The sequence below is a fragment of the Salvelinus fontinalis genome, chromosome 38 (genome assembly GCF_029448725.1).
Source record: "Salvelinus fontinalis isolate EN_2023a chromosome 38, ASM2944872v1, whole genome shotgun sequence".
NCBI classification, from domain to species: Eukaryota; Metazoa; Chordata; class Actinopteri; order Salmoniformes; family Salmonidae; genus Salvelinus; species Salvelinus fontinalis.
In genome coordinates, this window is record NC_074702.1 from 13,389,231 (window position 1) to 13,414,989 (window position 25,759).

The window sequence follows — 25,759 nt, forward strand, 5'->3', positions numbered from 1 at the left end:
CGTCCTCCTCCAGGTGATCCTGACAATCTTTTCTCTCTCTCTTTCCCTCTCTCTGTTTGTCTCTCTCTCATTCCTTCTCAGAGCACACCCGTGATTTGAGTAAAGCCATTTCACTTCCAAAGCAGACACCCAATATTGTCCAAAAGAGACTGTCTCACTATACCACACACTATAAAGTTCACATTTAAGTAATGCTAAAGCCTTTAGGTTGAAAAGCTGTTATGTACATTAGGTACCCTTTAGGTTTACTATCAACAGATGTATTTGTATGGCCAGTGGACATAAGTCTATAGCACATTTGGGTCTGGGAAAATACACAGGCTACTGACGTTGCTTGACAGGGGTCATGCAGGGCAGTCATGAGTTATCCAATGATTTAATGATACGTTAGATCACATTGACTGTAGAACTGATCATATAGTGAGCCATTTATAGTATCACCTTTCAGGATGTCTGAATAGTTCAGGAATGTTTAGATTCCATAAAACCAGTTCCACTACTGTTTCCAGATACAAAGTGTTATGTGTTACGGAAATGACAGGCTTTTTACTGAGGCTTTAGCCACAAAATATAATACTGGTACAGATGTAGGATCTTAATTTGATCACACAGTTGAAGGAAATTTACAACTTTAAAAAGGCTTCTGGGTGTTTGTAATTTACACTTGATTTTCCATTATGGAAAATGTATCAACCCCTACAAAAATATACATTAATTATAGTCCACATAATAATTATCATTTCCTGTTCCTGTTGCTATATCTGTAGATGACATTTGACATACTTCATCCAGTTTGTTAAATTAAATCTTTATTTCAATACAATATTCAATAGAACAATTTACATTTACATAAGGAACAGAGTTTAAATCAGTAACAATAACATTCTTACTAAGAATTTCATAATTTCTTCACAGAAAATATATATACATTCACATCTGTTGAAGTCATCTGCATAGACACTAGACTTCAAACAATATAAAACGGGGAAATGAAAGCATAAAGACCATCAAATAAGCTTGATAAACTACATCACAATAAACTACAGCAAATTGAGTCATGAGGATCAACAGACAATACAGAGTTTTTCTCGTGTTGCTGTGTAGCTAATTCTCTACCAATAAGGTAGTTGTGGTTCTCAGCAGGTAACTGACAACACACAACTGAGTATGATCTCTGTAGTGTAGTGCATCATCTTGTGATGAATATGTAATATGACTTGGTGTTGCTAACAGTAATTCCTTAGTAACTTGTGAAGCTGAAATGGCTAATAAAAACTTCATTCTGGTTGTTATTGCACATTTGAGATTGAAATCCATGGATCACTTTCAAATAAACATCCATTTTCAAAAAATCTGTTACTAATATTTACAATAAAGCCAAACAAATACAACACTGATTTAACTATGCATATCTCATACGTTCTACAGCTCAATTTCTAATCTACACATGTTATAGAAATATCCTTTACATTTCACCTGTTTACTTGTCCCGAAATTCATGTCCCCAACAAAAAGAAAACTAAGAAACATCATGTGTCATTATAGAACGTAACAGTCACTCTGAACTGCAATCTGTGATACAAACAAAGGATAGAGAGACAATTCAAGAGCTGAATATCTGACACCAATGTTTTTATTTGTTACAAACATTTTAGGTATCATGAAATTTCAGCTACATGTTGTCTATGTTAAAATCTCTTCAGTAACTTTGGCATTATTTGTTCAAGGGAATAATATAAAGGAGAAACTTCATGGCAAAACCAGCCAGAATGTTATTTATCATCTGTTTGAGCAATACATTTTGATACACAGGCTTGTTGTGTATCATACGTTTGTTGCACCTGAAAAGAGTCAAACTGCAAGGAAACCCTGAATACAAAAATTAACCCTTTGATGACATACAAATAATCCCCATGACAGTACAACCTGTACATTGGCTGGCAGAGTGGTGATTTTCTATGACTTTGTCATGCATGTCCCATAAGTCTTTTCATTTGACAGTTTCTCATTTCACAAGACCATAAACATATTCATAATTCTTTGGTCAAGCTACCACTTCAAGGCTTTCCTCAGGTAATCTAGCTGGATTTACCTATACATCCGATTTTGCACAAGGTTCCCCTAAAGGATGGGTTTTTTGGACAGGTGAAGTTCAGTAAGTTTGAAGGGATAATATTTTGGTCATTTCTGATCCCTTAAAGGTATGGTCAGTGCTCCCATGTACGCGCCATTTTGTGCACTCCTGGTGAATTGTGATACGTCTGTGAAGATAAGACAGGAAAAGAAGATTATACTTACACCTGTGTGCATCAGTGTACATGTGTGTGTGTGCATGCGTACATGCGTGTGTGTCTGTGTACTGTACTCACCCTCATGGCTGAGGAGATCCAGGGTAGGAAGCGGGACACTCTGGTGTAGACGCCAGGCTTCTTGGCCATGGCACAGCCTGTTCCCCAGCTCACCACCCCCAGCAGGCGGTAGCGGCTGGCCTTGGACAGGGAGTCCTCAGCCACAAACGGGCCCCCACTGTCTCCCTGAAATAAAAAAGTCAACCACTCACATACAGTACATTAGAAAATCAGTATCACTTGGGTGAATGGATTATATAAAAATTAACAATTTCTCATGTAAAAGATAGAATCTGGATAGAGAGCAACAGTACAACCTTGCTCATATCCGGCACATTCAGATGTCAATAGATGACGTAAATAATTAACATGTTTGTAAGTGGAAGACAGAATATGGATGGAAGGTGTAATTTTTTGTTCAAGTTAATTAATTGACTGCCAGAGCAGGGAGATGTCACTATAGTTGGTTACCTGACAGGCATCGGTACCACCCTTCTCAAAGCCAGCACAGAACATGCTGGTGGTGATCTGGTTGTCATAGTAATCAGGGGCGTTACAGACAGCGTCGTTGATGATCGGCACGTTAGCCTCCTGAAGAACGTCAGCAAGATTCCCTAAGAGAGAAAGAGAGCGAGAGATATAGAGAGAATGAGAGAGAGGAATAGAAAGAGAGAGAGAAGGCGCAAGGGACAGAGAGAAAGCGCGCGAGAGAGAAGCTATTAATCACTCCATACACATTAATGATGGCGTGATCCGACAACCATATCTGACCAAAAGATTGTTGATTCCTGGTCAATAGTGCTTGGCACATCTACACACTATGACACTGTCCCTGTTTACATATTCAAAGGTCATACAGAAAGAGAGAGGAGGGAGAGAAAGAGATAGGGAGAGGCTGTCTTGTCCAATGACAACAATGATACAGCTACTCTGTCTCTCTATGGTTCCAGATTATGTTTTAAGCCCATATCGTACAGTATCTGTCTCTGGGCCCAGAAGATGCTTTAAGCCCATATCGTACAGTATCTGTCTCTGGGTCCAGATTATGCTTTAAGCCCATATCGTACAGTATCTGTCTCTGGGTCCAGATTATGTTTTAAACCCAGCTCCTACAGTATCTGTCTCTGGGACCAGAAGATGCTTTAAGCCCATATCCTACAGTATCTGTCTCTGGGTCCAGATTATGCTTTAAGCCCATATCCTACAGTATCTGTCTCTGGGACCAGAAGATGCTTTAAGCCCATATCCTACAGTATCTGTCTCTGGGACCAGATGTAAGTTTAAGGATGTAGAAGCCTACACAGTCACTTACCATAGTAACCTACATTTCCCCAGCCTGTCACTGTCCCCATCTGGCCGTCAATCAGGCGCTGGCCGTAGTGGGGTAAGCACACCGGCTGGATGTAGTCTACAGAAAACAGAAGGTGAAGAGGGAGGGAGAGATGAGATTGAATTGAATTTAAATGTATACTTGCACAAAAATGGAGATAGTTTCCTTGCTGGCTTGTGTGTTGTATTCACTGTGGACAATGTTCATCTTGTCGGCTGAATGTGCGTGTTCTCAATTTCCCCACCAGCGTGATATTTTATCATGAGAATAGCTGCAATTCTGAGTCCAACCACTAGATGTCAGACAGGGCCCAATATATCTGTCCTTGATAAACAACAGGAAGTTCACTGCATTGGGGTCCAGAGGACCGAGTTTGGGAAACGCTGTCCTAGAGAGTTTTCTCTCTCACATTATAACAATGTAATGTTTTTCTATGTACTTACAGCGATTCCAGGAAAGGAAAAATGACAGTGAAACAGAGGGCAAACTATTCTATCCAATTCTGATATCATTGTCTTTTGTCCAGGCGACTGCAGGCAGGCAGTAAAGAGGGCCTTTGTTTGGTAGTCTGACTGGAAACCTGAACCCTGAGGAAGGGAATTACCATAAAGACTCGTCCCTCATCTCTATTTCGCTTTATCACGTCTCTCTACTCCCCTTCTCTCTCTCTCTCTCTCTCTCTCTCTCTCTCTCTCTCTCTCTCTCTCTCTCTCTCTCTCTCTCTCTCTCTCTCTCTCCTCTCTCTCTCTCTCTCTCTCTCTCTCTCTCTCTCTCTCTCTCTCTCTCTCTCTCTCTCTCTCTCTCTCTCTCTCTCTCTCTCTCTCTCTCTCTCTCTCTCCTCTCTCTCTCTCTCTCTCTCTCTCTCTCTCTCTCTCTCTCTCTCCTCTCTCTCTCTCTCTCTCTCTCTCTCTCTCTCTCTCTCTCTCTCTCTCTCTCTCTCTCTCTCTCTCTCTCTCTCCTACCTCTAAGCACACGGTGGCTTTGTCTGATGTGCCTTGAAAAAGAACAACAAATCATCACAGTATAATAAGAATATAACAATATGGGCCCGGATGTGTTTACCTGTGAAGTGCAGAGGCTGGGCCAGAGCCAGGACAGCGATGTCTCTGCTGTTGTCGTCTATGTTGGGGTCTACGAAGGGCAGGTAGCTGCTGTGGTACACCACAGTCTTTACCTCAAGAACTCTAACATTCTTATGGGTGAGCTTGTTGTAGATGGAGCCCAGTAACACCCTCCATCGAGACACCTGACGGTTCCTCCTGAGAGGGCAAAAAGAATCCATGAGAAGTGTGTGTGTATGTGTGCGTGTGCGTGTGCGTGAGTGCGTGCGTGCGTGCGTGCGTGTGTGTGTGTGTGAGAGAGAGAGAGAGAGAGAAAGAGCGAGAGCGAGAGTGAAAGAGAGAGATGGAGAGAAAGATTCAGGGCTTACTCTGGGAAGCAGTGTGCTGCGCTGACGATCCAGCGGTCTGAGATGATGGAGCCTCCACACTGGTGCACCCCGTCATACTGCAGACTGACCTGCCACGGCCAGCTACCCTGCCTAGCATCTACACCACCCACTATACGGTCCTCTGTCAGACTACGCCTGCCACAGTCTAGACAGACAGAAAGAGAGGGGAGGGAGGGATATGGAAGAGAAAAAGATATTGGTGGTGGAGGGAGAAGGAGGAGACAGAGATATAGGGAGGGAGAAGTAAAGAGATAAATAAGAGAGGGAAAGGTACAGGAGGAGAAAGAGAGATAGGGAGGGAGAAGTAAAGAGATAAATAAGAGAGGGAGAGGTACAGGAGGAGAAAGAGAGATAGGGAGGGAGAAGTAAAGAGATAAATAAGAGAGGGAGAGGTACAGGAGGAGAAAGAGAGATAGGGAGGGAGAAGTAAAGAGACAAATAAGAGAGGGAGAGGTACAGGAGGAGAAAGAGAGATAGGGAGGGAGAAGTAAAGAGACAAATAAGAGAGGGAGAGGTACAGGAGGAGAAAGAGAGATAGGGAGGGAGAAGTAAAGAGACAAATAAGAGAGGGAGAGGTACAGGAGGAGAAAGAGAGATAGGGAGGGAGAAGTAAAGAGACAAATAAGAGAGGGAGAGGTACAGGAGGAGAAAGAGAGATAGGGAGGAGTAAAGAGAGAGGTAACGAGGGATGCAGGAGCGAGAGAGAGTTAAGCGATCCTGTACAACTCTCAGGTTGCTTCTCATCACTTTGTGTAAAAAGAGAATCACGGGACCAAACCAAACCTCTCAGCTGAACCTACCTTGACAAAGCAGACTTAGAACCTGGCCAGTTTCACAGTCACTGAAAAACAACAACAACAGTTAGACACAGCAGCCTGGAACCCTACATTCCTGCTCTTCTCTACTTTTCAGCCGGCTGCTGCTTTAAGAAACACTGCCTTAAGGTAATCATCTAGGAGATTTAAGAGTGTTAAAAGAATGTCTTACCAGGGATATAGAGACTCTTTGATCTTCTTGCCATAGGTCAGCTCCTTCCCATTGACACAGAAGAACTCCTCACGGTCGTTACTGCCTTCAGGGATACTGGACACGGAGTAATTCACCATGCTGGAGGGGACATAAGGCATGCATCTCTTTATTACAGAGACTTCTATCACTGACAGATCAGTTGAAAGATCCCTGGCCTAAACCCAATGAAGTTTCTTAGATGTATAACTTTTTGTACGACCCAACCAAATTCACATAGCACATGTGAGGTAAAGATCTGTCATTCTCATTGAAAGAAAGTCTGAGAAGCGGTAGATCCATTTTGTATCCTATTTTTATGCTTCCTGTCCTTAAGTTAAGATTTCGCCTCTTTTTATTTTCAGCTTTGTACACCAGCTGAAAATACAATCTTTTTTGATTTTGAAAATATATTTCACAGCTGTTTAGATTCTCTAAACTATACATTGCTTGCTTTGTGGCCATAAACTGAAATTAGGCAAACCATTAGAATTTTAGCAACCAGCCAAGGGTGGACAATTTCTGTGCAGCCTTCTTGCATGGCATAGGGGTATCAGCCCCACGCACCTCTCTGATTCAGAGGGGTTGGGTTAAATGCGGAAGACACATTTCAGTTGAATGCATTCAGTTGTACAACTGACTAGGTATCCCCCTTTCCCTTTCCTTTTATGATGCTGTAGATAGTGACTCCCACTTTTTGATTTAATCTAAAGCCTTTCATATCACAATCCATCAATCTCCTCACCTGACAAAGCCCATCTCCTCACAGCTGATGTTGGCCAGGAGCTGGTTGGCCTCTGAGGAACAGAGGTGTCTCCACCGTCTCTCGGCCGAGTCAAACACCCGGAGACGCAGGTCCGAGCTTGGATTGGAGTTCACCTGGACTGGGTTGGAGCAATGAAATACTGGATCAAACAAACCATTCTATCGATTCAGATACGATATGAGGTTGGCTTTGGTGGAGTGGTTTCCCTCTCACTTACCATCATATAATCCTGTGTCTTCTTCTCTGATACAAAATGTTACTAGGATTTGAAAAACAAACAAACAAAAGTCAACAACATGTAATATAAAACTGTAAAGTGCATTCACACTGTTGATGAAACAGCAAACCTCACAGAGCCTGCAAACAAATCCACTGACTGCAATCAAACAATGTTGGTAATATCTGTACCAAAGATGGGAGGATGAATTAAGATAGTTCACTCCGGCCGTTTACCATTGAAAAAATGTCTAAGTTCCATTCTACTTAAGGGGGTGGCTCTCCCATAGACACCAATGTGATAGCAACTGGTTCTGGTGTACTTAGTTCATTGACTTCCATTCAAACAGAAAAAAACGAGGGAGTGGGATGTTTCGCTTCCTCTTCTGTTTCTGTCTGTACTATGGAAAAACTAAAATTGCACTACATTGCCCATAAAGCACTGCTCATTGCCAAAAGGTACACATCACTACTATGTGAGAGCAGAAGCAGAGATATCTCACCTACAGCCCAGACAGCAGCTCCAATCCCCCCCAGTAGCACCACGGTCAGACACACGCCCACCACGCGACATGGGGTCAGGAAGGTCACCCCCGCGCTTCCTGTAAAAGACAACACACACAACAAAAACAACACACACCACAAAAACATACCATTACGTTCAACATCACACTGAAGGTAGTCTGGCCCAGGAGTGTGAAGGTGAACGGCAAGGCACTGGAATGACAAACCACCCTTGCTGTCTCTGCAGGGCTCCCCTCTCTTCACTGGGATTCTCTGACCCTATTAAGAATGCTGAGTCATTGGCTTGCTCGTGCTCTCCCATTCCGTCCCAAGGAGGGGTGCATTACGTTGTGCCAGGCTTTTTTCAGTGGTCTGTCTGTCCTATCTGGTGTAATTCTCCTGTCTTATCTAGTGTCCTGTGTGATCTAAAGTATGCTTCCTCTAATTCTCCAATCTCTCTCTCTCTCTCTCTCTCTCCATCCGGAGGACCTGAGCCCTATGACCATGCCTCAGGACTACCGGGCCTGATTACTCCTGGCTTTCCCCTTCCCCAGTCCACCTGGTCGTGCTGCTGATCCAGTTTCTGCTGTTCTGCCTGCGGTTATAGAACCCTGATCTATTCACCGGTCATGCTACCTTGTCCCAGACCTGCTGTTTCGACCCTCGCTCTCCTCTCTCTCTCTCCCCCCTTCTCTCTCTACCACACCTGCTGTCTCGACCTCTGAATGCTTGGCTATGAAAAGCCAACTGACCATGCTGGTCATCTATGAACGTTTGAACATCTTGAAGAACGATCTGGCCTTAATGGCCATGTACTCTTATAATCTCCACCAGGCACAGCGAGAAGAGGACAGGCCACCCCTCACAGCCTAGTTCCATTCTAGGTTTCTTCTTAGGTTCCTGCCTTTCTAGGAAGTTTTTCCTAGCCACCACGCTTTCACATCTGCATAGCCTGCTCTCTGGGGTTTTAGGCTGGGCATCTGTATAAGCAATTTGTGACAACTGCTGATGTAAAAAAAGCTTTATAAATAAATGTGGTTGATTGATTGACATTTACTCCTGATGTGCTGACCTGTTGCACCCTCTATAACCACTGTGATTATTATTTGACCCTGCTGGTCATCAATGAACGTTTGAACATCTTGAAGAAGTGAAAGTGTTTTAATCAGATAGGTAAAAAGGAAGAGTGTCATAATAACACACTGGCAAATTGGCACATTGAAAACGTACAAATGAATAGGATCAATAGTCCAAAGTCTGCTCCATTTCCATAGAGCTAAAACAAACTGCAAGCTTGATTTCAGTGCCATCTCAAGCCCCAACAAATTGTCACTGTGTCCCTAGCTAGAACACAAGGTTGGGCAGAATGAGAGGTCATTTCATTACATTAAATTGCTGATGATGATGAAAGGTCCATGAACTGACCAGTCACTAACTGTTACAAGTTTGGTTGAACCAAAACAAAGCCACACTTGATCAAGCACCGTTTACAACTTAAGTCACACTTGAGACACACTCAAGGATAGAACCCCCCCCCCCCACACACACACACACACATGTAGCATGTAAATCTTCTGTGTTTGCAGACAGGTATCTGAGGTGCAGAGAGTGGAGTTCTGGAGTGATCATTAACCTTGCAGGCTGGCCGGCCAGCTTCAGCCTATGTGGAGACATGCCACACCAGACCAAACCAGCAGAGCAGACCAGCAGAGCAGACCAGCAGAGCAGACCAGCAGAGCAGACCAGCAGAGACACTGACTGACTGCAAGGCATGATAAGCTCCTGACTCAGCGCAAACAAACCAACTGTCTGTGTGTGGATCCAACTCAGGTCTAACACACGTCTATAAGAATGCTCTGTAGGTAATACACAGATCTATAAGTCTGTTCTTAAGTCTTTATGTATGCGATAGGGCCAAGACGTTTTACTGATCTGGTCATGTGACCCTAGCTATGTGGGCAACAAACCAGTCTGATGGACACTTAAGAACAATCTCCTACATACACACATATACATGCCCGATAGTGAGGACATCATTCAACCATTCGACACCAACAACACAAAAAACAGTTGCACCATATTTCACATTTTTACATTTTAATCATCTAGCAGATTTGCAGGAGCAATTAGGGTTAAATGCCTTGCTCAATGGCACAGACAGATGGTTTACTTAGGCTCAGGGATTCGAACTAGCAATTTTTTTTGGTTACCAACGCTCTTAACCGCTAGGCTACCTGCCACCCACTACCTGGATCACCAAAGCTGCTTGTACAGATACAGCCTGCTGGATGAGCATGTCTCTTATCAATAACATAACACTCTTTCCCGTTGTGCCTTATACAAGGAAAACGAGCATCAACCTGATACTCTGCCAATTAAAAGAGAGGAAAATCAACATCGCACACAAAGGAGGGAGACTGGAATTCAGTGAGAAAACACTGGGGGTCCTGTAAGGCCATGGGGTCGCCGTCTGTACTCACTACCACAGGATATGGGCACAGTTTACAGGCAGCTGATGGCTCTTCAGAGAGTGATGGGGAAATCCTCCACTTTTCCCCCTTTACTCACCACTGTCAATCAGTGTGGACCATGCATCAACAATAAGATACATGGGTTTTTACTGAGAGAGCGTTAAAATAATAACATCAAGTACAGTTGCTTTTAAGATAAAAAAATGTATTTGGCTTTTGTATACTGTACGGTTTTCTTTTTTCTTTTTTTTTTACCTTTAAGCTTTAATTAGGGAAGTCAGTTATGAACAAACTCGTATTTACAATGACGGTTTACCAGAAGACAAAAGGCCACCTGCGGAGCGGGGACTGGGATTTTGTTCAAATAAACCCAGCAAAAAAAGAAACGTCTCTTTTTCAGGACCCTGTCAGACGGTAGGCAATTAAGGTCACAGTTATGAAAACTTATGACACTAAAGAGGCCTTTCTACTGACTCTGAAGGTAGCTACAGGGAGACAGGACAGACAGCTGATCGTCCTCACAGTGGCAGATCACGTGTAACAACACCTGAACAGGATCGGTACATCCGAACATCACACCTGTGGGACAGGTACAGGATGGAAACAACAACTGCCTGAGTTACACCAGGAACACACAATCCCTCCATCAGTGCTCAGACTGTCCGCAATAGGCTGAGAGAGGCTGGACTGAGGGCTTGTAGGCCTTTTGTAAGGCAGGTCCTCACCAGACATCACCGGCAACAACGTCGCCTATGGGCACAAACCCACCGTCGCTGAACCAGACAGGACTGGCAAGGTGCTCTTCACTGACGAGTCGCGGTCTTGTCTCACCAGGGGTGATGGTCGGATTCACGTTTATCGTCAAAGGAATGGGTGTTACACTAATGCCTATACTCTGGAGCGGGATCAATTTGGAGGTGGAGGGTCCGTCATGGTCTGGGGTGGTGTGTCACAGCATCATTGTGCTGAGCTTTGTTGTCATTGCAGACAATCTTAACGCTGTGCGTTACAGGGAAGACATCCTCCTCCCTCATGTGGTACCCTTCCTGCAGGCTCATCCTGACATGACCCTCCATCATGACAATGCCACCAGCCATACTGCTCGTTCTGTGCTTGATTTCCTGCAAGACAGAAATGTCAGTGTTCTGCCATGGCCAGCGAAGAGCCTGGATCTTAATCCCATTGAGCACGTCTGGGACTTGTTGGATTGGAGGGTGAGGGCTAGGGCCATTCCCCCCAGAAATGTCGGGGAACTTGCAGGTGCCTTGGTGGAAGAGTGGAGGAACATCTCACAGCAAGAACTGGCAAATCTGGTACAGTCCATGAGGAGGATATGCACTGCAGTACTTAATGCAGCTAGTGGCCACACCAGATACTGACTGTTACTTTTGATGTTGACCCCCCCTTTGTTCAGGGACACATTATTCAATTTCTGTTAGCCACATGTCTGTGGAACTTGTTCAGTTTATGTCTCAGTTGTTGAATCTTGCTATGTTCATACAAATATTTACACATGTTAAGTTTGCTGAAAATAAACGCAGTTGACAGTGAGAGGACATTCTTTTTTTGCTGAGTTTATGTAAATATAGGACAAAACACACATCACGACAAGAGAGACAACACAACACTACATAAAGAGAGACCTAAGACAACAGCATAGCAAGGTAGCAACACATGACAACACAGCATGGTAGCAACACAACATGACAACAACATGCTAGCAACACAACATGGTAGCAGCACAAAAGATGGCACAAACATAATTGGGCACAGACAACAGCACAAAGGGCAAAAAGGTAGAGACAACAATACATCACACAAAGTAGCCACAAATGTCAGTAAGAGTGTCCATGACTGAGTCTTTGAAAGAAGAGATTAAGATAAAACTGTCCAGTTTGAGTGTTTGATGCAGCTCGTTCCAGTCGTTAGCTGCAGTAAACTGAAAAGACGAGCGACCCAGGAATGTGTGTGCTTTCGGGACCTTTAACAGAATGTGACTGGCAGAACGGGTGTTGTATGTGGAGTATGTGGGCTGCAGTAGATATCCCAGATAGGGGGGAGTGAGGCCTATAAATCAGCATCAACCAGTGGGTCTTGCGACGGGTATACAGAGATGACCAGTTTACAGAGGAGTATAGAGTGCAGTGATGTGTCCTATAAGAACCATTGGTGGCAAATCTGATGGCCGAGTGGTAAAGAACATCTAGAAGCTCGAGAGCACCCTTACCTGTCGATCTATAAATGATGTCTCCGTAATCTAGCATGGGTAGGATGGTCATCTGAATCAGGGTTAGTTTGGCAGCTGGGGTGAAAGAGGAGCGATTACGATAGAGGAAACCAAGTCTAGATTTAACTTTAGCCTGCAGCTTTGATCTGTGCTGAGAGAAAGACAGTGTACCGTCTAGCCATACTCCCAAGTACTTGTATGAGGTGACTACCTCAAGCTCTAAACCCTCAGAGGTAGTAATCACACCTGTGGGGAGAGGGGCATTCTTCTTACCAAACCACATGACCTTTGTTTTGGAGGCGTTCAGAACAAGTTTAAGGGTAGTTAGTTGGAAGGCTTGTTGGAAACTAAGAAAGCTTTGTTGTAGAGTATTTTACAGAAAATCCGGGGAGGAACCAGCTGAGTATAAGATTGTATCATCTGCATATACTATAAATGGATGAGAGAGCTTCCTACTGCCTGAACTATGTTGCTGATGTAAACTGAGAAGAGTGTGGGGCCTAGGATCGAGCCTTGGGGTACTCCCTTGGTGACAGGCAGTGACTGAGACAGCAGATTTTCTGACTTTATACACCGCACTCTTTGAGAGAGGTAGTTAGCAGACCAGGCCAAAAATTCCTCAGAGACACCAATAAAACACACAGTTGACCTGCATAACATACAGTGAAGCTCTGTTAGTGTGATGACTGTACAGTATATAATAAAATTGTCTCTTTTCAAACAATAACAGCAGGTTTGGTGCAGTCACCTATGGCAACCCCAGAGAACCCTGACTCAGCACGTTATAGGCTGCTGATTCAAGGGCTTTTCCAGATATCAGTCTGGAGCCATGATACACTGGCTCATGGGTGTGCTGGCTTTTATTCCAACCCAGCACTAACGCGCATGAAGACCATGATTAGTTGATTGTTTGAAACAGGTATGGTCTAGAGAGCAGAACCATTCATACCCAGTCACATTGCAGAACCCTGCACTACATATTTAAGTTAGAGCATTCCTTCTCTGTACAAAAGCGATTCTCAACCTTGTTGATTTTGAGGAGACATTCTACTGATAACAAAAACTTTCCATGACTACAAAACCCATCCCAAACCCATCCACCTATGTCCTGTGAGGCCGTATCAATAGATAAATGTGTTATTGTTCCTGCCCAGGACTCTCAGTAATGACAGGGGTGAGGAAGGGACCACAGATCCTATTGACATAACTTTATCTCAGGCCAGTCTCCCTTCCAGTATTCCAGCTGCTGGTTCCAAGAAAGCCCCACATTTCCTAAACCCACTCCAGTGGATTCTGGAGTCACAGGCCTGGAGCTGGAGAACAAGCCCTGCTATTGTTTTAGCCTCTACCTGAGTACAATCTGTGTGTGGGAAATACACATCTCCTTTGCTGAAGGGAGATACATTCTTCTATAAGGTGAAAGGCCTAGTTCATTCCCTTGTGTCTCTCTCAGGAAGATGGTATTCTGCCTCATTTCACAATAGAAAGACAATTTCATAAAGCTACATATGTTTCTGAACTGTGACTAAAATGTCTCACACATCAATCAATGAGTCATGGAATGCCACAAATCAGAAGTTTCATCAACTAAACCACAGATAGAGACCACAGTGTTGTACACCTGAGCCCAGACCTCAACCCAGACCAAAACAAAACCAGACAACACAACAATCACCAGTCATGCTATCTGTCAGAGTCCTGGTGAGCATCTCTCTGACAGATTCTATGTTTCAATGTAAAGCAATGCTAGAACCCACTGGATTTAGTAAACATTGTTAAATGATTGATAATGGTGAAGGATAATGTTCTCCATTCAGAAATAACTCTAGACTCCACAATTAGATAATAAAAGAGGTTCCTTCTGTTATAGATAATAATAAATATAGAATCAAAGATGCATGGATAAAGTATCACTCCACTCTTTGAAAAATGGGTTTCTAAAGGGTTCTTTGGCTGTCCCCATAGGAAAACCCTTTTAGGTTCCAGGTAGAACCCTTTTTGTTTCCAGGTAGAACACTTTTGGGTTCCATGTAGAACCCTCTGGGGAAAGGTTTCTACATAGAACCCAACTAAGAGAACCCAACTAAGAGTGTGTGTCCTTTTATAAAAGCGAAATTATTTGAAAGATCTTTGGCAAAAACAGACTGTAGGAAAACAATTATATTTAAAAGGTTCTTAATCTAGATCACAAACTCAACACCACAAAAGGTAGCTTACCCCATCAAACATCAAGCAGTGGCCAGTTCTATTAATCTTTAACGCTAATGTCTGATGTCAAATATAGAGGGAAAAATGTGGCAAGCACAATGTCTGGATGTGTGTGGAACACTCACCGTTCTTTTTCTCAGTCATTTTTTCTCGCTCAAAAGTAGAAAATGAAAAGAGTTTTGAAGTTCAGTGGCCCTGCTTCACAGCTCCTGTGATGGTCGACTTGCCACCCAGTCTTATTCCCAGCCTGTATAAATAGATAGCACGGAACATGAACGTAAAATAAACTTTTTGACTGGAGAGAGGTGGGTTAAACAAGTTAAATAAACCAAAGGGCAAAGTGAGTTGTTTTTAGCAGATTTGACTAATAGTCCAGGCTGAAGGGGAAATTGATATTTTTCTATGGAATAAATGTGTAATAAACATGTCTCTACTGATCAGGGGTAGCTATATTGTAATTTACCACATAATTTGGATATGCTGTTTCTCCTCAGTATGCATACTAGCTAGCTACCAATAGGCCTACCATCCAGCATAGAATGATTAGGCCTACATACCTTTTATATCGAGAAACTCATAACAATCACCCTTAGACGTGAACACGGGACAGAATGTAACTGTTACTTTTCCATATGTATTTTCATGATCAAAAACAACTCACATACTTTAAAATTACAGAGTAACGTTAGTAGGTTACTCAAAATCCACACCATTCTCAGAGTACTAACCTCTCTTTTGCAACAGGTGTATGACTGCTTGTCAAGTCAAGCGTGAAAAAATGAAGTTACAATCTCGGCGATTACTCTTGGGGCTCGCTGTTAACCTCCGGGGTAGCAGTATGAATAGGCTGTAAACTCCACCATGGATATTCCCAATACTTCGACAAGTGGTTGTATGCCTACAAAGAGTACGAAAAGAAAACGTTCCTCACTTTCTCCCCTTCTGCGAAAGAAAAGAGTTCTCCGCTCAAAACTGAGAATAAAATATAATGTCCGATAGATAAAACGTGTAGCTACCAACGTATTTAGACAGTTGTTTTTTCTGTAAAAACAAGACAGCTCAGCAGTTCGACTTGTTCTGTGCTCATAGCCTTTTAGAAACGGTCAAGGTAGCACACAGGTGACGTCATGAGATATCGGTCAAATGGCACCTGCAGAGCAGAGCACAGGCTTAAAGCCCTTTTGTTTTTAAAGACCATGGTTAATCAAGTGTAACCGTTAACAACCCCTTCAATTGAGATACCGTTTCCTAGTTTCACATGTATGTGTTAAGTTTAGGTAATGTTCCAGGCGATATACCAAAGTGCATTGAAGTTGAGGCATGGGTAGGCCAGTACAGAGGTTAACACCATGCCACAGGAGCTTAATGGACAGTGCAGGACAGTGAAACATTAATGTCTAAACAATAGGGTGTAAACAGGGGGCTGGGATAAGACTGGAACTAGACAGGTCTGTAGGCATAGATCTGCATATAATGGATGCTCATTGTGAGCAAGGTCTAAATAGACAGGACCAAAAACAGGCTCTAGCTTGTTTAGAGACAGTGACATTATAAGGCAGCAACAGTCTATTTTTGTCTATTTTTTCAGTCTATCTACACGTCTATTTTTGTTTCTCAATATCCTTGACCAGTTCCTAGTTAGGAAAAAGAGAAGTGAGTGACAGACAGAAAGACAGACACTGTCGAGGTCTTCGCTGCTAATGTAAAGAAGGACAGTGAGCAAAGGAAGTGGGGGAGCGTCAGAGATGGCTTTGGGAGTCTTCCAGACTGGCTGGATGAGGCTGCTCTCACTTATCCTGCAAGGTAAGACTGACATCATATTCATCATTATCATACGGAGCACACTTTTAGCATGGTATGTGAATAGACATACCAAGTATTGTATTGTAAATCATATTCATTCATTCCTTGTATCCCAGGCTGCTGTGTGGGTGTCCTCTGTAGTGACTGGGCTGTGCGTGTCCCCTCCGCTCCCCTGTGTGCCGTGGCCGGCTCGTCTGTGGTCCTCCCCTGCTCCTACGACTACCCTCAGCCCTACAGGGTGCTGTCTGAGATGTGGTGCCGGGACCAGAGCCGCTGCATCACCCCCAGGTATGTGTACCATAGCCAGGGCATCTTCCCTGAGCCAGCCTCCCAGGGCAGAGTGGAGTACCTGGGGAAGGAAGGAACCAGGAACTGCTCCCTGAGGATCTCTGATCTGAGGAGGTCTGATAGCGGGACATACGTCTTCTATTTTATCACCAACCACCCAGTGGAGAAGCCTCCTGGACAGCCTGGAGTAACCCTGCTAGTGGCAGGTAAGACAACAGTGCTTATTATATGTTTTTTTGACATGTATTTTGTGTAAATATGCCTTGTGGTCAATGATTATATGTAGATAGCAACTGACCAGTGGTGAGTTAATAAAGCCGCATTGAGTTAATAAAGCCTCATACAAACATGGTCTCTTTTTAGAGCATAGGGGTTAGTAATGTTCTCTTGGCTCAGTGTTCTGTCACTCATGGGGACACTATGTCACAACAAAATCTACAGGGGAGAGCTCGGAAATTCATGCCCCCTGGGTGCTGCCACAGATTTACATTAGAAGTGCTCATCCAAGAAGGCTCAAGGTCATTGGCCACAGATAGAATTACGTCAAATCACGTTATATCTACCGATGCTTTGATTGGACTGATCATGTCAACATCATACTTTCAAAATCTTAGCTAGCAAGCTAGATAAGCAGTCATCATCATGAATCAAGTCGACAATCTACTGGCAAATCCTTTTCAATCCTTGTCATATGAAGATAAATTATAGATAAAACGTATCGGTGCTCATTGGCCAATTCAACAATAAGTTGTTTGGAAGCAATCAGTGGCTAACTGCAAGCATTGCAAAGCAATCATTAGCCTGCTATTCAGTGAAGTGGATGTGTGGTCCCAAGTCTAAGATTAAGGGTCTCTTTTCCTAATTTAAAAGGATAAACTTTCAACATTGGCCATGCTGTCAATGAAGCATGATTTTTACCACGCTCAAAACAACTGTTAACTCGGAACTGCAAAATCTGACTTTAGTGAGTTCAAGACAACTCGGAACTTGGGGAAAAATGATCTACGACTGGGAAAATACGTTTTGAACTTTCATCCAGGTCCTAATTGTAAATCCGGAACTCGGGCCTCTTTCTAGAGCTACGGCCTGAAGATCACTGACGTCATCATGATTCAATTTTTTTTTTGTTGAGTTCCCAGTTCGTATTTTTGGCATTTTATTAGGATCCCCATTAGCTATTGCAAAAGCAGCAGCTACTCTTCCTGGGGTCCACACAAAACATGAAACATGACATAATACATTAACATTAATAGACAAGAACAGCTTAAGGACAGAACTACATACACAGTTGTCTTGAAAGCACCAAAAATCCAGAGAATGGCAGACTTTGATGACAAAGTTTGATGACTAGTGAGCACAGAACAACAAGGTGAGTCCAAAAATGTATTGTATGCTGCTGCATAAATGATGTAATATGTCAGGGAGATATGTATACTGCCGATGTTCTGAATTCTGTCGCTGTACGTTTCAAAAGTACTAAACAAATAGTTATATTGACTACGTCCGTCCTAGCTCGCTCATTAATGTCTTAATCGAAATTACGGATTGCCTCTTATGCCATAGTTTGTACATCTCAGTTGTCAGTAGAAACCACATTTGTTTAAGCAAGTCAGCCATATCAGCTATGTTTTTTAAAAGGCAGTAAATTAGGTTGAATTAACTGTTTCTCTGCCAGACAAGGCTCAGCTGATAGCCAGGTGTAACAATGGTAAGGTGTTGGGACTGCTGTTGGGACTCTGCTGTCGGGACAGCTTTATGTAGGCCAGTTTGTTGTCACCGTTTGTCACCGTTGTAGTGCAAATAATGTATTGTTTAGTGTTGTGTTGAGTAGTGGCTTTGCTGGCAGCAGCACACAATTATTTATTTTTTGCCCCACCAAGATTTACATGCTAAAATTGCCACTGTATACTGTAGCTAAGAAAGTAATACAAAGTGCATGTTTTGTAGTAAGCTGTTAGTAGCCCAATTTGATCCCTTTCCCCTCATAACTAGCCACCTGTTCTGACTTGGTGGTGCACCTATAGCCTGTCATCATTGAATATTGTAAGAGCTTTCATTGTCTGCTTATATGCCGCTTTATTTATCCTACGGTTCTGACTTGGTGTACAGGGAGAATACTGTAAGAATGGCCCATGTTCTGAATTCTGTCACTGTACACTGTACATTTACATTTACATTTTAGTCATTTAGCAGACGCTCTTATCCAGAGCGACTTACAGTAGAGTGCATACATTTTATTACATTTTTACATACTGAGACAAGGATATCCCTACCGGCCAAACCCTCTCTAACCCGGACGACGCTATGCCAATTGTGCGTCGCCCCACGGACCTCCCGGTTGCGGCCGGCTGTGACAGAGCCTGGGCGCAAACCCAGAGACTCTGGTGACGCAGCTAGCACTGCGATGCAGTGCCCTAGACCACTGCGCCACCCGGGAGCATTTCAAAAGTGCTGAACAAATAGTTATATTGACTACGTCCGTCTTAGCTCGCTCATTAATGTCTTAATTAAAAATTACGGATTGCCTCATCGTTCCCTTATGCCATAGTTTGTACATCTCAATTGTCAGTAGAAACCACATTTGTATGGCTGCAGGGGCAGTATTGAGTAGCTTGGATGAAAGGTGCACAGAGGTGCCCATATTAAAGTTGCTAATATATGCATATTATTATTCATATTGGATAGAAAACACTCTGAAGTTTCTAAAACTACTTGAATTATGTCTGTGAGTATAACAGAACTCATACGGCAGGCAAAACCCTGAGAAGTTCCACTTCCTGTTTGAATTGTTTCTGAGGTGGCAGATTTTCAACCAAGCTCTCAATGAAATTACAGCGAGACATGGATGAGTTTTCACTTCCTACGGCTTCCACTAGATGTCAACAGTCAACAGAACTTTGTCTGATGACTCTAATGTGAAGGGGGGCCGAAGGAGACAGGAATTAATAATCACTGCCACGAGCTGATCACGCATTCACCATGCGCCTTCACATGAGGAGGACGTCCGTTCCACCGCTCTTCTGAAGTCAATCTAATTCTCCGGTTGGAACGTTATTCAAGATGTATGTTAACAACATTCTAAAGATTGATTCAGTACATTGTTTGACATGTTTCTACTGACTGTTACGGAACTTTTGGACATTTCGTCACGTTATAGTGGAGGCGCTTTGTGACTTTGGAATTGTTTACCAAAGGCGCTAACCAAAGTAGCTAATTGGACATAAATAACGGACATTATCGAACAAATCAAGCATTTATTGTGGACCTGGAATTCCTAGGACTGCATTCTGATGAAGTTCATCAAAGGTAAGGAAACATTTATCATGTATTTTCTGGTTTCTGTTGACCCCAACATGGCGGCTAATTTGGCAATTGTTCTGAGCTCCGTCTCAGATTATTGCATGATTTGCTTTTTCCGTAAAGTTTTTTTGAAATCTGACACAGCGGTTGCATTAAGGAGAGGTATATCTATAATTCCATGTGTATAACTTGTATTATCATCTACATTTATGATGAGTATTTCTGTTGAAACAATGTGGCTATGCAAAATCACTTGACGTTTTTGGAACTAGTGAATGTAACGCGCCAATGTAAACTCAGATTGTTTGTTATAAATATGAACTTTATCAAACAAAACATGCATGTATTGTGTAATATGAAGTCCTATGAGTGTCATCTGATGAAGATAATCAAAGGTTAGTGATTCGTTTTATCTCTATTTCTGGTTTTTCTGACTGCTATCTTTCGCTGGAAAAATGGCTGTGCTTATTGTGGTTTGGTGGTGACCAAACATAATCGTTTGTGGTGCTTTCGCTGAAAAGCATATTTTAAATCAGACACTTTGGTGGGATTAACAACAAGAATACCTTGAAAATGATATAAGACACATGTATGTTTGAGGAATTTTAATTATGAGATTTCTGTTGTTTGAATTTGGCGCCCTGCACTTTATCTGGCTGCTGTCATGTCGATCCTGGTAGCGGGATGCAGCCGGGATCTTAATTCAAACAGTTTTAGAAACTTTAGCGTGTTTTCTATCCAATACTAATAATAATATGCATATATTAGCAACTGAGACTGAGGAGCTGGCCGTTTACAATGGGCACCTTTCATCCAAGCTACTCAATACTGCCCCTTCAGCCATAAGAAGTAGGAGGGATGCTGTAATGCATCGTTACATGTTCAAAACACAAACATTTCATATCAGCATTCAAGGTTGTTTCCTGTACATACAGTACCAGTCAAAAGTTTGGACACACCTACTCATTCAAGGGTTTTTCTTTATTTTTACATTGTAGAATAATAGTGAAGACATCAAAACTATTAAATAACACACATGGAATCATGTAGCAACAAAAAAAGTGTTTAACAAATCAAAATATATTTTAGATTTTAGATTCTTCAAAGTAGCCACCTTTTGTCTTGATGACGGCTATGCACATTCTTGGCATTCTCTCAACCAGCTTCACCTGGAATGCTTTTCCAACAGTCTTGAAGGAGTTCCCACATATGCTGAGCACTTTTTGGCTGCTTTTCCTTCACTCTGCGGTCCAACTCATCCCAAACCATCTCAATTGTGTTGAGGTCGGGTGATTGTGGAGGCCAGGTCATCTGATGCAGAACTCCATCACTCTCCTTCTTGGTCAAATAGTTCTTACACAGCCTGGAAGTGTGTTGGGTCATTGTCCTGTTAAAAAAACAAATGATAGTCCCACTAAGTGCAAACCAGATGTGATGGAGTATTGCTGCAGAATGTTGTGGTAGCCATACTTGTTAAGTGTGCCTTGAATTCTAAATAAATCAGTGACAATGTCACCAGCAAAGCACCCCCACACCATCACACCTCCTCCTCCATGCTTCAAGGTGAGAACCACACATGCAAAAATCATCCGTTCACCCACTCTGCGTCTCACAAAGACACGGTGGTTGGAACCATCAGACCAAAGGACAGATTTCCACCAGTATAATGTCCATTGCTCATGTTTCTTGGCCCAAGCAAGTCTCTTCTTATTATTGGTGTCCTTTAGTAGTGATTTCTTTGCAGAAATTTGACCATGAAGGCCTGATTCACACAGTCTCCTCTGAACAGTTGATGTTGAGATATGTCTGTTACTTGAACTCTGTGAAGCATTTATTTGGGCTGGAATTTCTGAGGATGGTAACTCTAATGAACTTATCCTCTGCAGCAAAGGTAACTCTGGGTCTTCTTTTCCTGTGGTGGTCCTCATGAGAGCTAGTTTCATCATGGTGATTGATGGTTTTTGCGACTGCACTTGAAGAAACTTTCAAAGTTCTTGAAATGTTCCGGATTGACTGACCTTCATGTCTTAAAGTAATGATGGACTGTCGTTTCTCTTTGCTTATTTGAGCTGTTCTTGCCATAATATGGACTTGGTCTTTTACCAAATAAGGCTATCTTCTGTAAACCACCCCTACCTTGTCACAATACAACTGATTGGCTCAAACGCATTAAGAAGGAAAGAAATTCCCCAAATGAACTTTTAACAATACACACCCATTAATGGAAATGCATTTCAGGCGACTACATAATGAAGCTGGTTGAGAGAATGCCAAGAGTATGCAAAGCTGTCATCAAGGCTGGTTACTTTGAAGAATCTCAAATCTAAAATATATTTGATTTGTTTAACATGATTCCATATGTGTAATTTCATAGATTTGATATCTTCACTATTATTCTACAATGTAGAAAATAGTCAAAATAAAAATCCTTGAATGAATCGGTGTGTCCAAACTTTTGACTGGTACTGTACATTTTAGTGTGTAACTATTTGACTCATGAGAATAGGAGAGCTGTTGAAGTTGTGGTCAGCTTCCAGCTTGTCTGCATAGAGATCAGGTCTGACCACAAGCCTCAGAAGTTCCAATGAAATGGATGTCACCATAATTTCTGAGTCACTCTGAGGAGGAGCCATTGCTTCCTTGTTTCAGTATGATCACATGATTCAGAGAGACTCTCATAGTATTCTTACAGTTCCTCAGAAAGTTTGTCAATTTCTCAATATTTACACATTTTCTCATTAACTTACTGAAAGTCTTTCTGAGTAATAATGACAATGCTATTGTTATCTGTATGTACAGTACCAGCTGTTGACAACAACAGTGAGAGCTCTCTTGTAACTAAGAAGTTATTATACTTTAAAACCTGATGGTATAGTTGCATGTCCTACGACCACAACTACTGTATGCAAAAATTGCGGAATTGTAGCAGGAAGTCACATGGTCTTGACTGTCGGTATGGAATCGTCCTTTGGGTGACCACCCACCCACCGCCTCTGACTCACAATACTGCCCAGACAGCCACCACTACAAACACAACAACAACATATGGATAGACATTCCAGTGTATTTCCATTTAAAACAGGAATAGACAAATAATCCGATGTGCCCTGTACTGTTATCTGTCTGGTATGTCTTATTGGGCTCCGGAGTGGCGCAGCGGTCTAAAGCACTGCATCTCAGTGCAAGAGGCGTCACTACAGTCCCTGGTTTGAATCCAGGCTGAATCACATCCAGCTGTGATGGGGAGTCCCATAGGGTGGCGCATAATTGGCCCAGCGTCGTCCGGGTTTGGCCGGGGTAGGCCGTCATTGTAAATAAGAATTTGTTCTTAACTGTCTTGCCTGGTTTAATACATACAAAAATTGCTTACACATCTCTTGTCTACTTTCAGATCATTCCAGTGAAGTAGCAGTGTCCCTCAGTCCCTCTGGTGATGTTGTTGAGGGCAGCTCAGTGACGTTATTCTGCTGTAGAACTGCCCACACTCCAGTGGAGGGCTACACCTGGTACAAGACTGGAGGCTACGCGGCTGGTGATAAGAGACAGATGATGACCATCACCAATATCAGCGCAACAGACAGTGGAAACTACTACTGTGAGGCCCTGACCACTAATAGACCAATCCACTCCTCAGCGTTGTCTATTAATGTCCAGTGTAAGTACTTTGAAATCACAATCACAGATAATGAATGAATCAGTAACAATGTTTGTCATGAGTTTTTTTGCGACGCTCTCTGACAGGTTAGTACGTACCAGACTTCTCTCATTGTTACCCAAATATAGGAAACTATACTGTAAAATAAAGTTTTTTACCTTTCTCTGCCTTCAGATGCTCCAAAGAACACATCAGTGTCAGTCAATCCTTTTGGGGAGCTAGTGATGGGCAGCTCTGTGACTCTGTCCTGCAGCAGTGATGCCAACCCTGCAGTAGAGCGCTACACCTGGTTTCAGAGGACAGGATCCCAAGCTTCACTGAGAGGGTCAGGGCAGAGTTACAGCATCACTAACATCAGCCTTGAGGACAGTGGGCAGTACTGCTGTGTAGCGATGAACAAGCATGGATCACAGAGCTATACTGTTACCATGACTGTGGGGAAAGGTAGGTGCAAGGGGATGCATTGAAAATATACAGTATTTCTAGTCTAGTCTGTAATATAACATCAAGATTATGCCACCTGTTATTGTACATTTTCCATTGAAACAAATGACAGTATGTACACGAGTGTGAAGCTATCCCTGGCCTATAGAGCTTACAGTAGTTTATTCTCTGCAGTAAATGGCCAGTCCTCCATACTGTGGAGGTTGGTGGTGACAGTGGGGATCCCCATCGCTCTGACACTGATCATCATTATAACAGTGGCTTGCATTAGGAGGTGAGTGATAAAGTTACAATATGTTTAAGAGCTAAAATTACAGTGATGTAATCTGTAATCTCTTTATGTATTGGTTTGTGCTGTATATAATTCTACAACTCCTGTACCCTTGAGAGTTTTCTTTTCATTTGATATCTACAGTATAACTTTATATTGTCTATTAACTGTATTGTAGTCTTCCATCTGATGCATTTAGTGGAAACAGAAAACATTATCAACCAAAACAGAGAATCTCCAGTAGAAAATAAAGTCAATATACTAAGTTTATTAAATGATAAGTCTGATCCATAACAACTTTCCCCAACAGGAAAACTCTCCCAGCATCAAGTCAACAAGGTTACAGTCTTACAGAGACCACCATCCAGCAGCCATTACCATAATACTACATAAAGGATGACCATAACAAATGAGACACTTAAATTAACAGGAACTGAAAGGGAACTGAATTAACTCTGGTGGGAGATGTTGTGCCCAGTTTACTGCCACACAGTGGCACTGTTGTGTAGCTGTGTCCAGCTGTATTCTTTAATAACATGTACAGTAATATCTGTATAATGTACTGTGCACCTTCAGCTCTCTACTGTAGAAAATAAGTAATTTCACTGTAATAGGCCTACTGTAATTTACTTATTTTATGATGGAGAGTTGTTGAGTACTGGATGACCAAAAGTGAAACGACAACCAGAGATTAGTTTCAATATATGTAAATATATATTTCAATTGAATTACAAAGATTTAAAAATGTATCATAACATACTGTATATATAACATAACCATATGTCACAATGCAATGCTACCCCAGGCTGAGCTCTGCCTATTTTTCTTTTCTTTTTAAATGTAACCTTTACTTACCTAGGCAAGTCAGTTAAGAACAAATTCTATTTACAATGACGGCCTACCCATCGGCGCTGGGCCAATTGTGCGCCGCCCTATGGGACTCCCAATCACAGACGGATGTGATACAGCCTAGATTTGAACCTGGGACTGTAATGACACATTTTGCACTGAGATGCAGTGCCTTAGACCGCTGCATTATATACAAGTTCTTCAAGTTTGAGTTGAGTGGCAAAATAAATAAGTCAACAACAGGTTGTAAGTTTAAAAAAAAATAATTCTCCTCCATTAGTGAATACAAACTGAATTACTGAGACTCTTTCTCAGCCTGGTCAAAAAGGAGGTCATAACAGTACATAATTAATAAAACAAACTAACTAAACAACCAAAAATACAGGTTCTGGTGCAGTCGAGGGAAGATCTAACAAAACATGAATTCAACTTCAATTCAAGATAAATCAACAATATTCTCTCAAACTTAGTCAGATAGTTAAAAACTAAACCAGCCACTTCCCTCTTACCAGCACCTTCCCCTTGGTGGTCACACCTCAAACAAAAAAAGAAACAGTCAGCCAATGGAATTTCTGGATCAATCATTGAATTATCAAGATAGAAGCATTCACAAGCAATGGAAGC

The 25,759-nt window shown here is 42.4% G+C and overlaps 2 protein-coding genes and 1 long non-coding RNA gene across 3 annotated transcripts; 2 read left to right on the top strand and 1 right to left on the bottom strand.

The window, feature by feature from the left end:
• Positions 1 to 1,602: 1,602 nt before the first annotated feature.
• Positions 1,603 to 15,596, bottom strand: LOC129837108 (serine protease hepsin-like). The gene is made up of 13 exons (XM_055903021.1): positions 15,254 to 15,596; positions 14,651 to 14,772; positions 7,619 to 7,717; positions 7,117 to 7,158; positions 6,879 to 7,017; positions 6,116 to 6,235; positions 5,929 to 5,969; positions 5,108 to 5,273; positions 4,741 to 4,937; positions 3,661 to 3,756; positions 2,820 to 2,962; positions 2,370 to 2,534; positions 1,603 to 2,261 (listed from the first exon to the last, which is right to left on the bottom strand). Exons 2-13 carry the CDS (start codon positions 14,667 to 14,669, stop codon positions 2,208 to 2,210), a joined length of 1,281 nt encoding a protein of 426 aa, XP_055758996.1. The 5' UTR covers positions 14,670 to 14,772; positions 15,254 to 15,596; the 3' UTR covers positions 1,603 to 2,207.
• Positions 6,996 to 11,641, top strand: LOC129837111 (uncharacterized). The gene is made up of 2 exons (XR_008756690.1): positions 6,996 to 7,081; positions 8,106 to 11,641. It is a non-coding gene; the product is annotated as an uncharacterized LOC129837111 (long non-coding RNA).
• Positions 15,597 to 15,628: 32 nt separating the features above from the next.
• On the top strand, positions 15,629 to 24,897 carry LOC129837109 (B-cell receptor CD22-like). Its single transcript, XM_055903022.1, has 6 exons — positions 15,629 to 16,328; positions 16,445 to 16,822; positions 23,308 to 23,571; positions 23,746 to 24,015; positions 24,190 to 24,289; positions 24,597 to 24,897. Exons 1-6 carry the CDS (start codon positions 16,271 to 16,273, stop codon positions 24,667 to 24,669), a joined length of 1,143 nt encoding a protein of 380 aa, XP_055758997.1. The 5' UTR covers positions 15,629 to 16,270; the 3' UTR covers positions 24,670 to 24,897.
• The last annotated feature ends 862 nt before the right edge of the window (positions 24,898 to 25,759 follow it).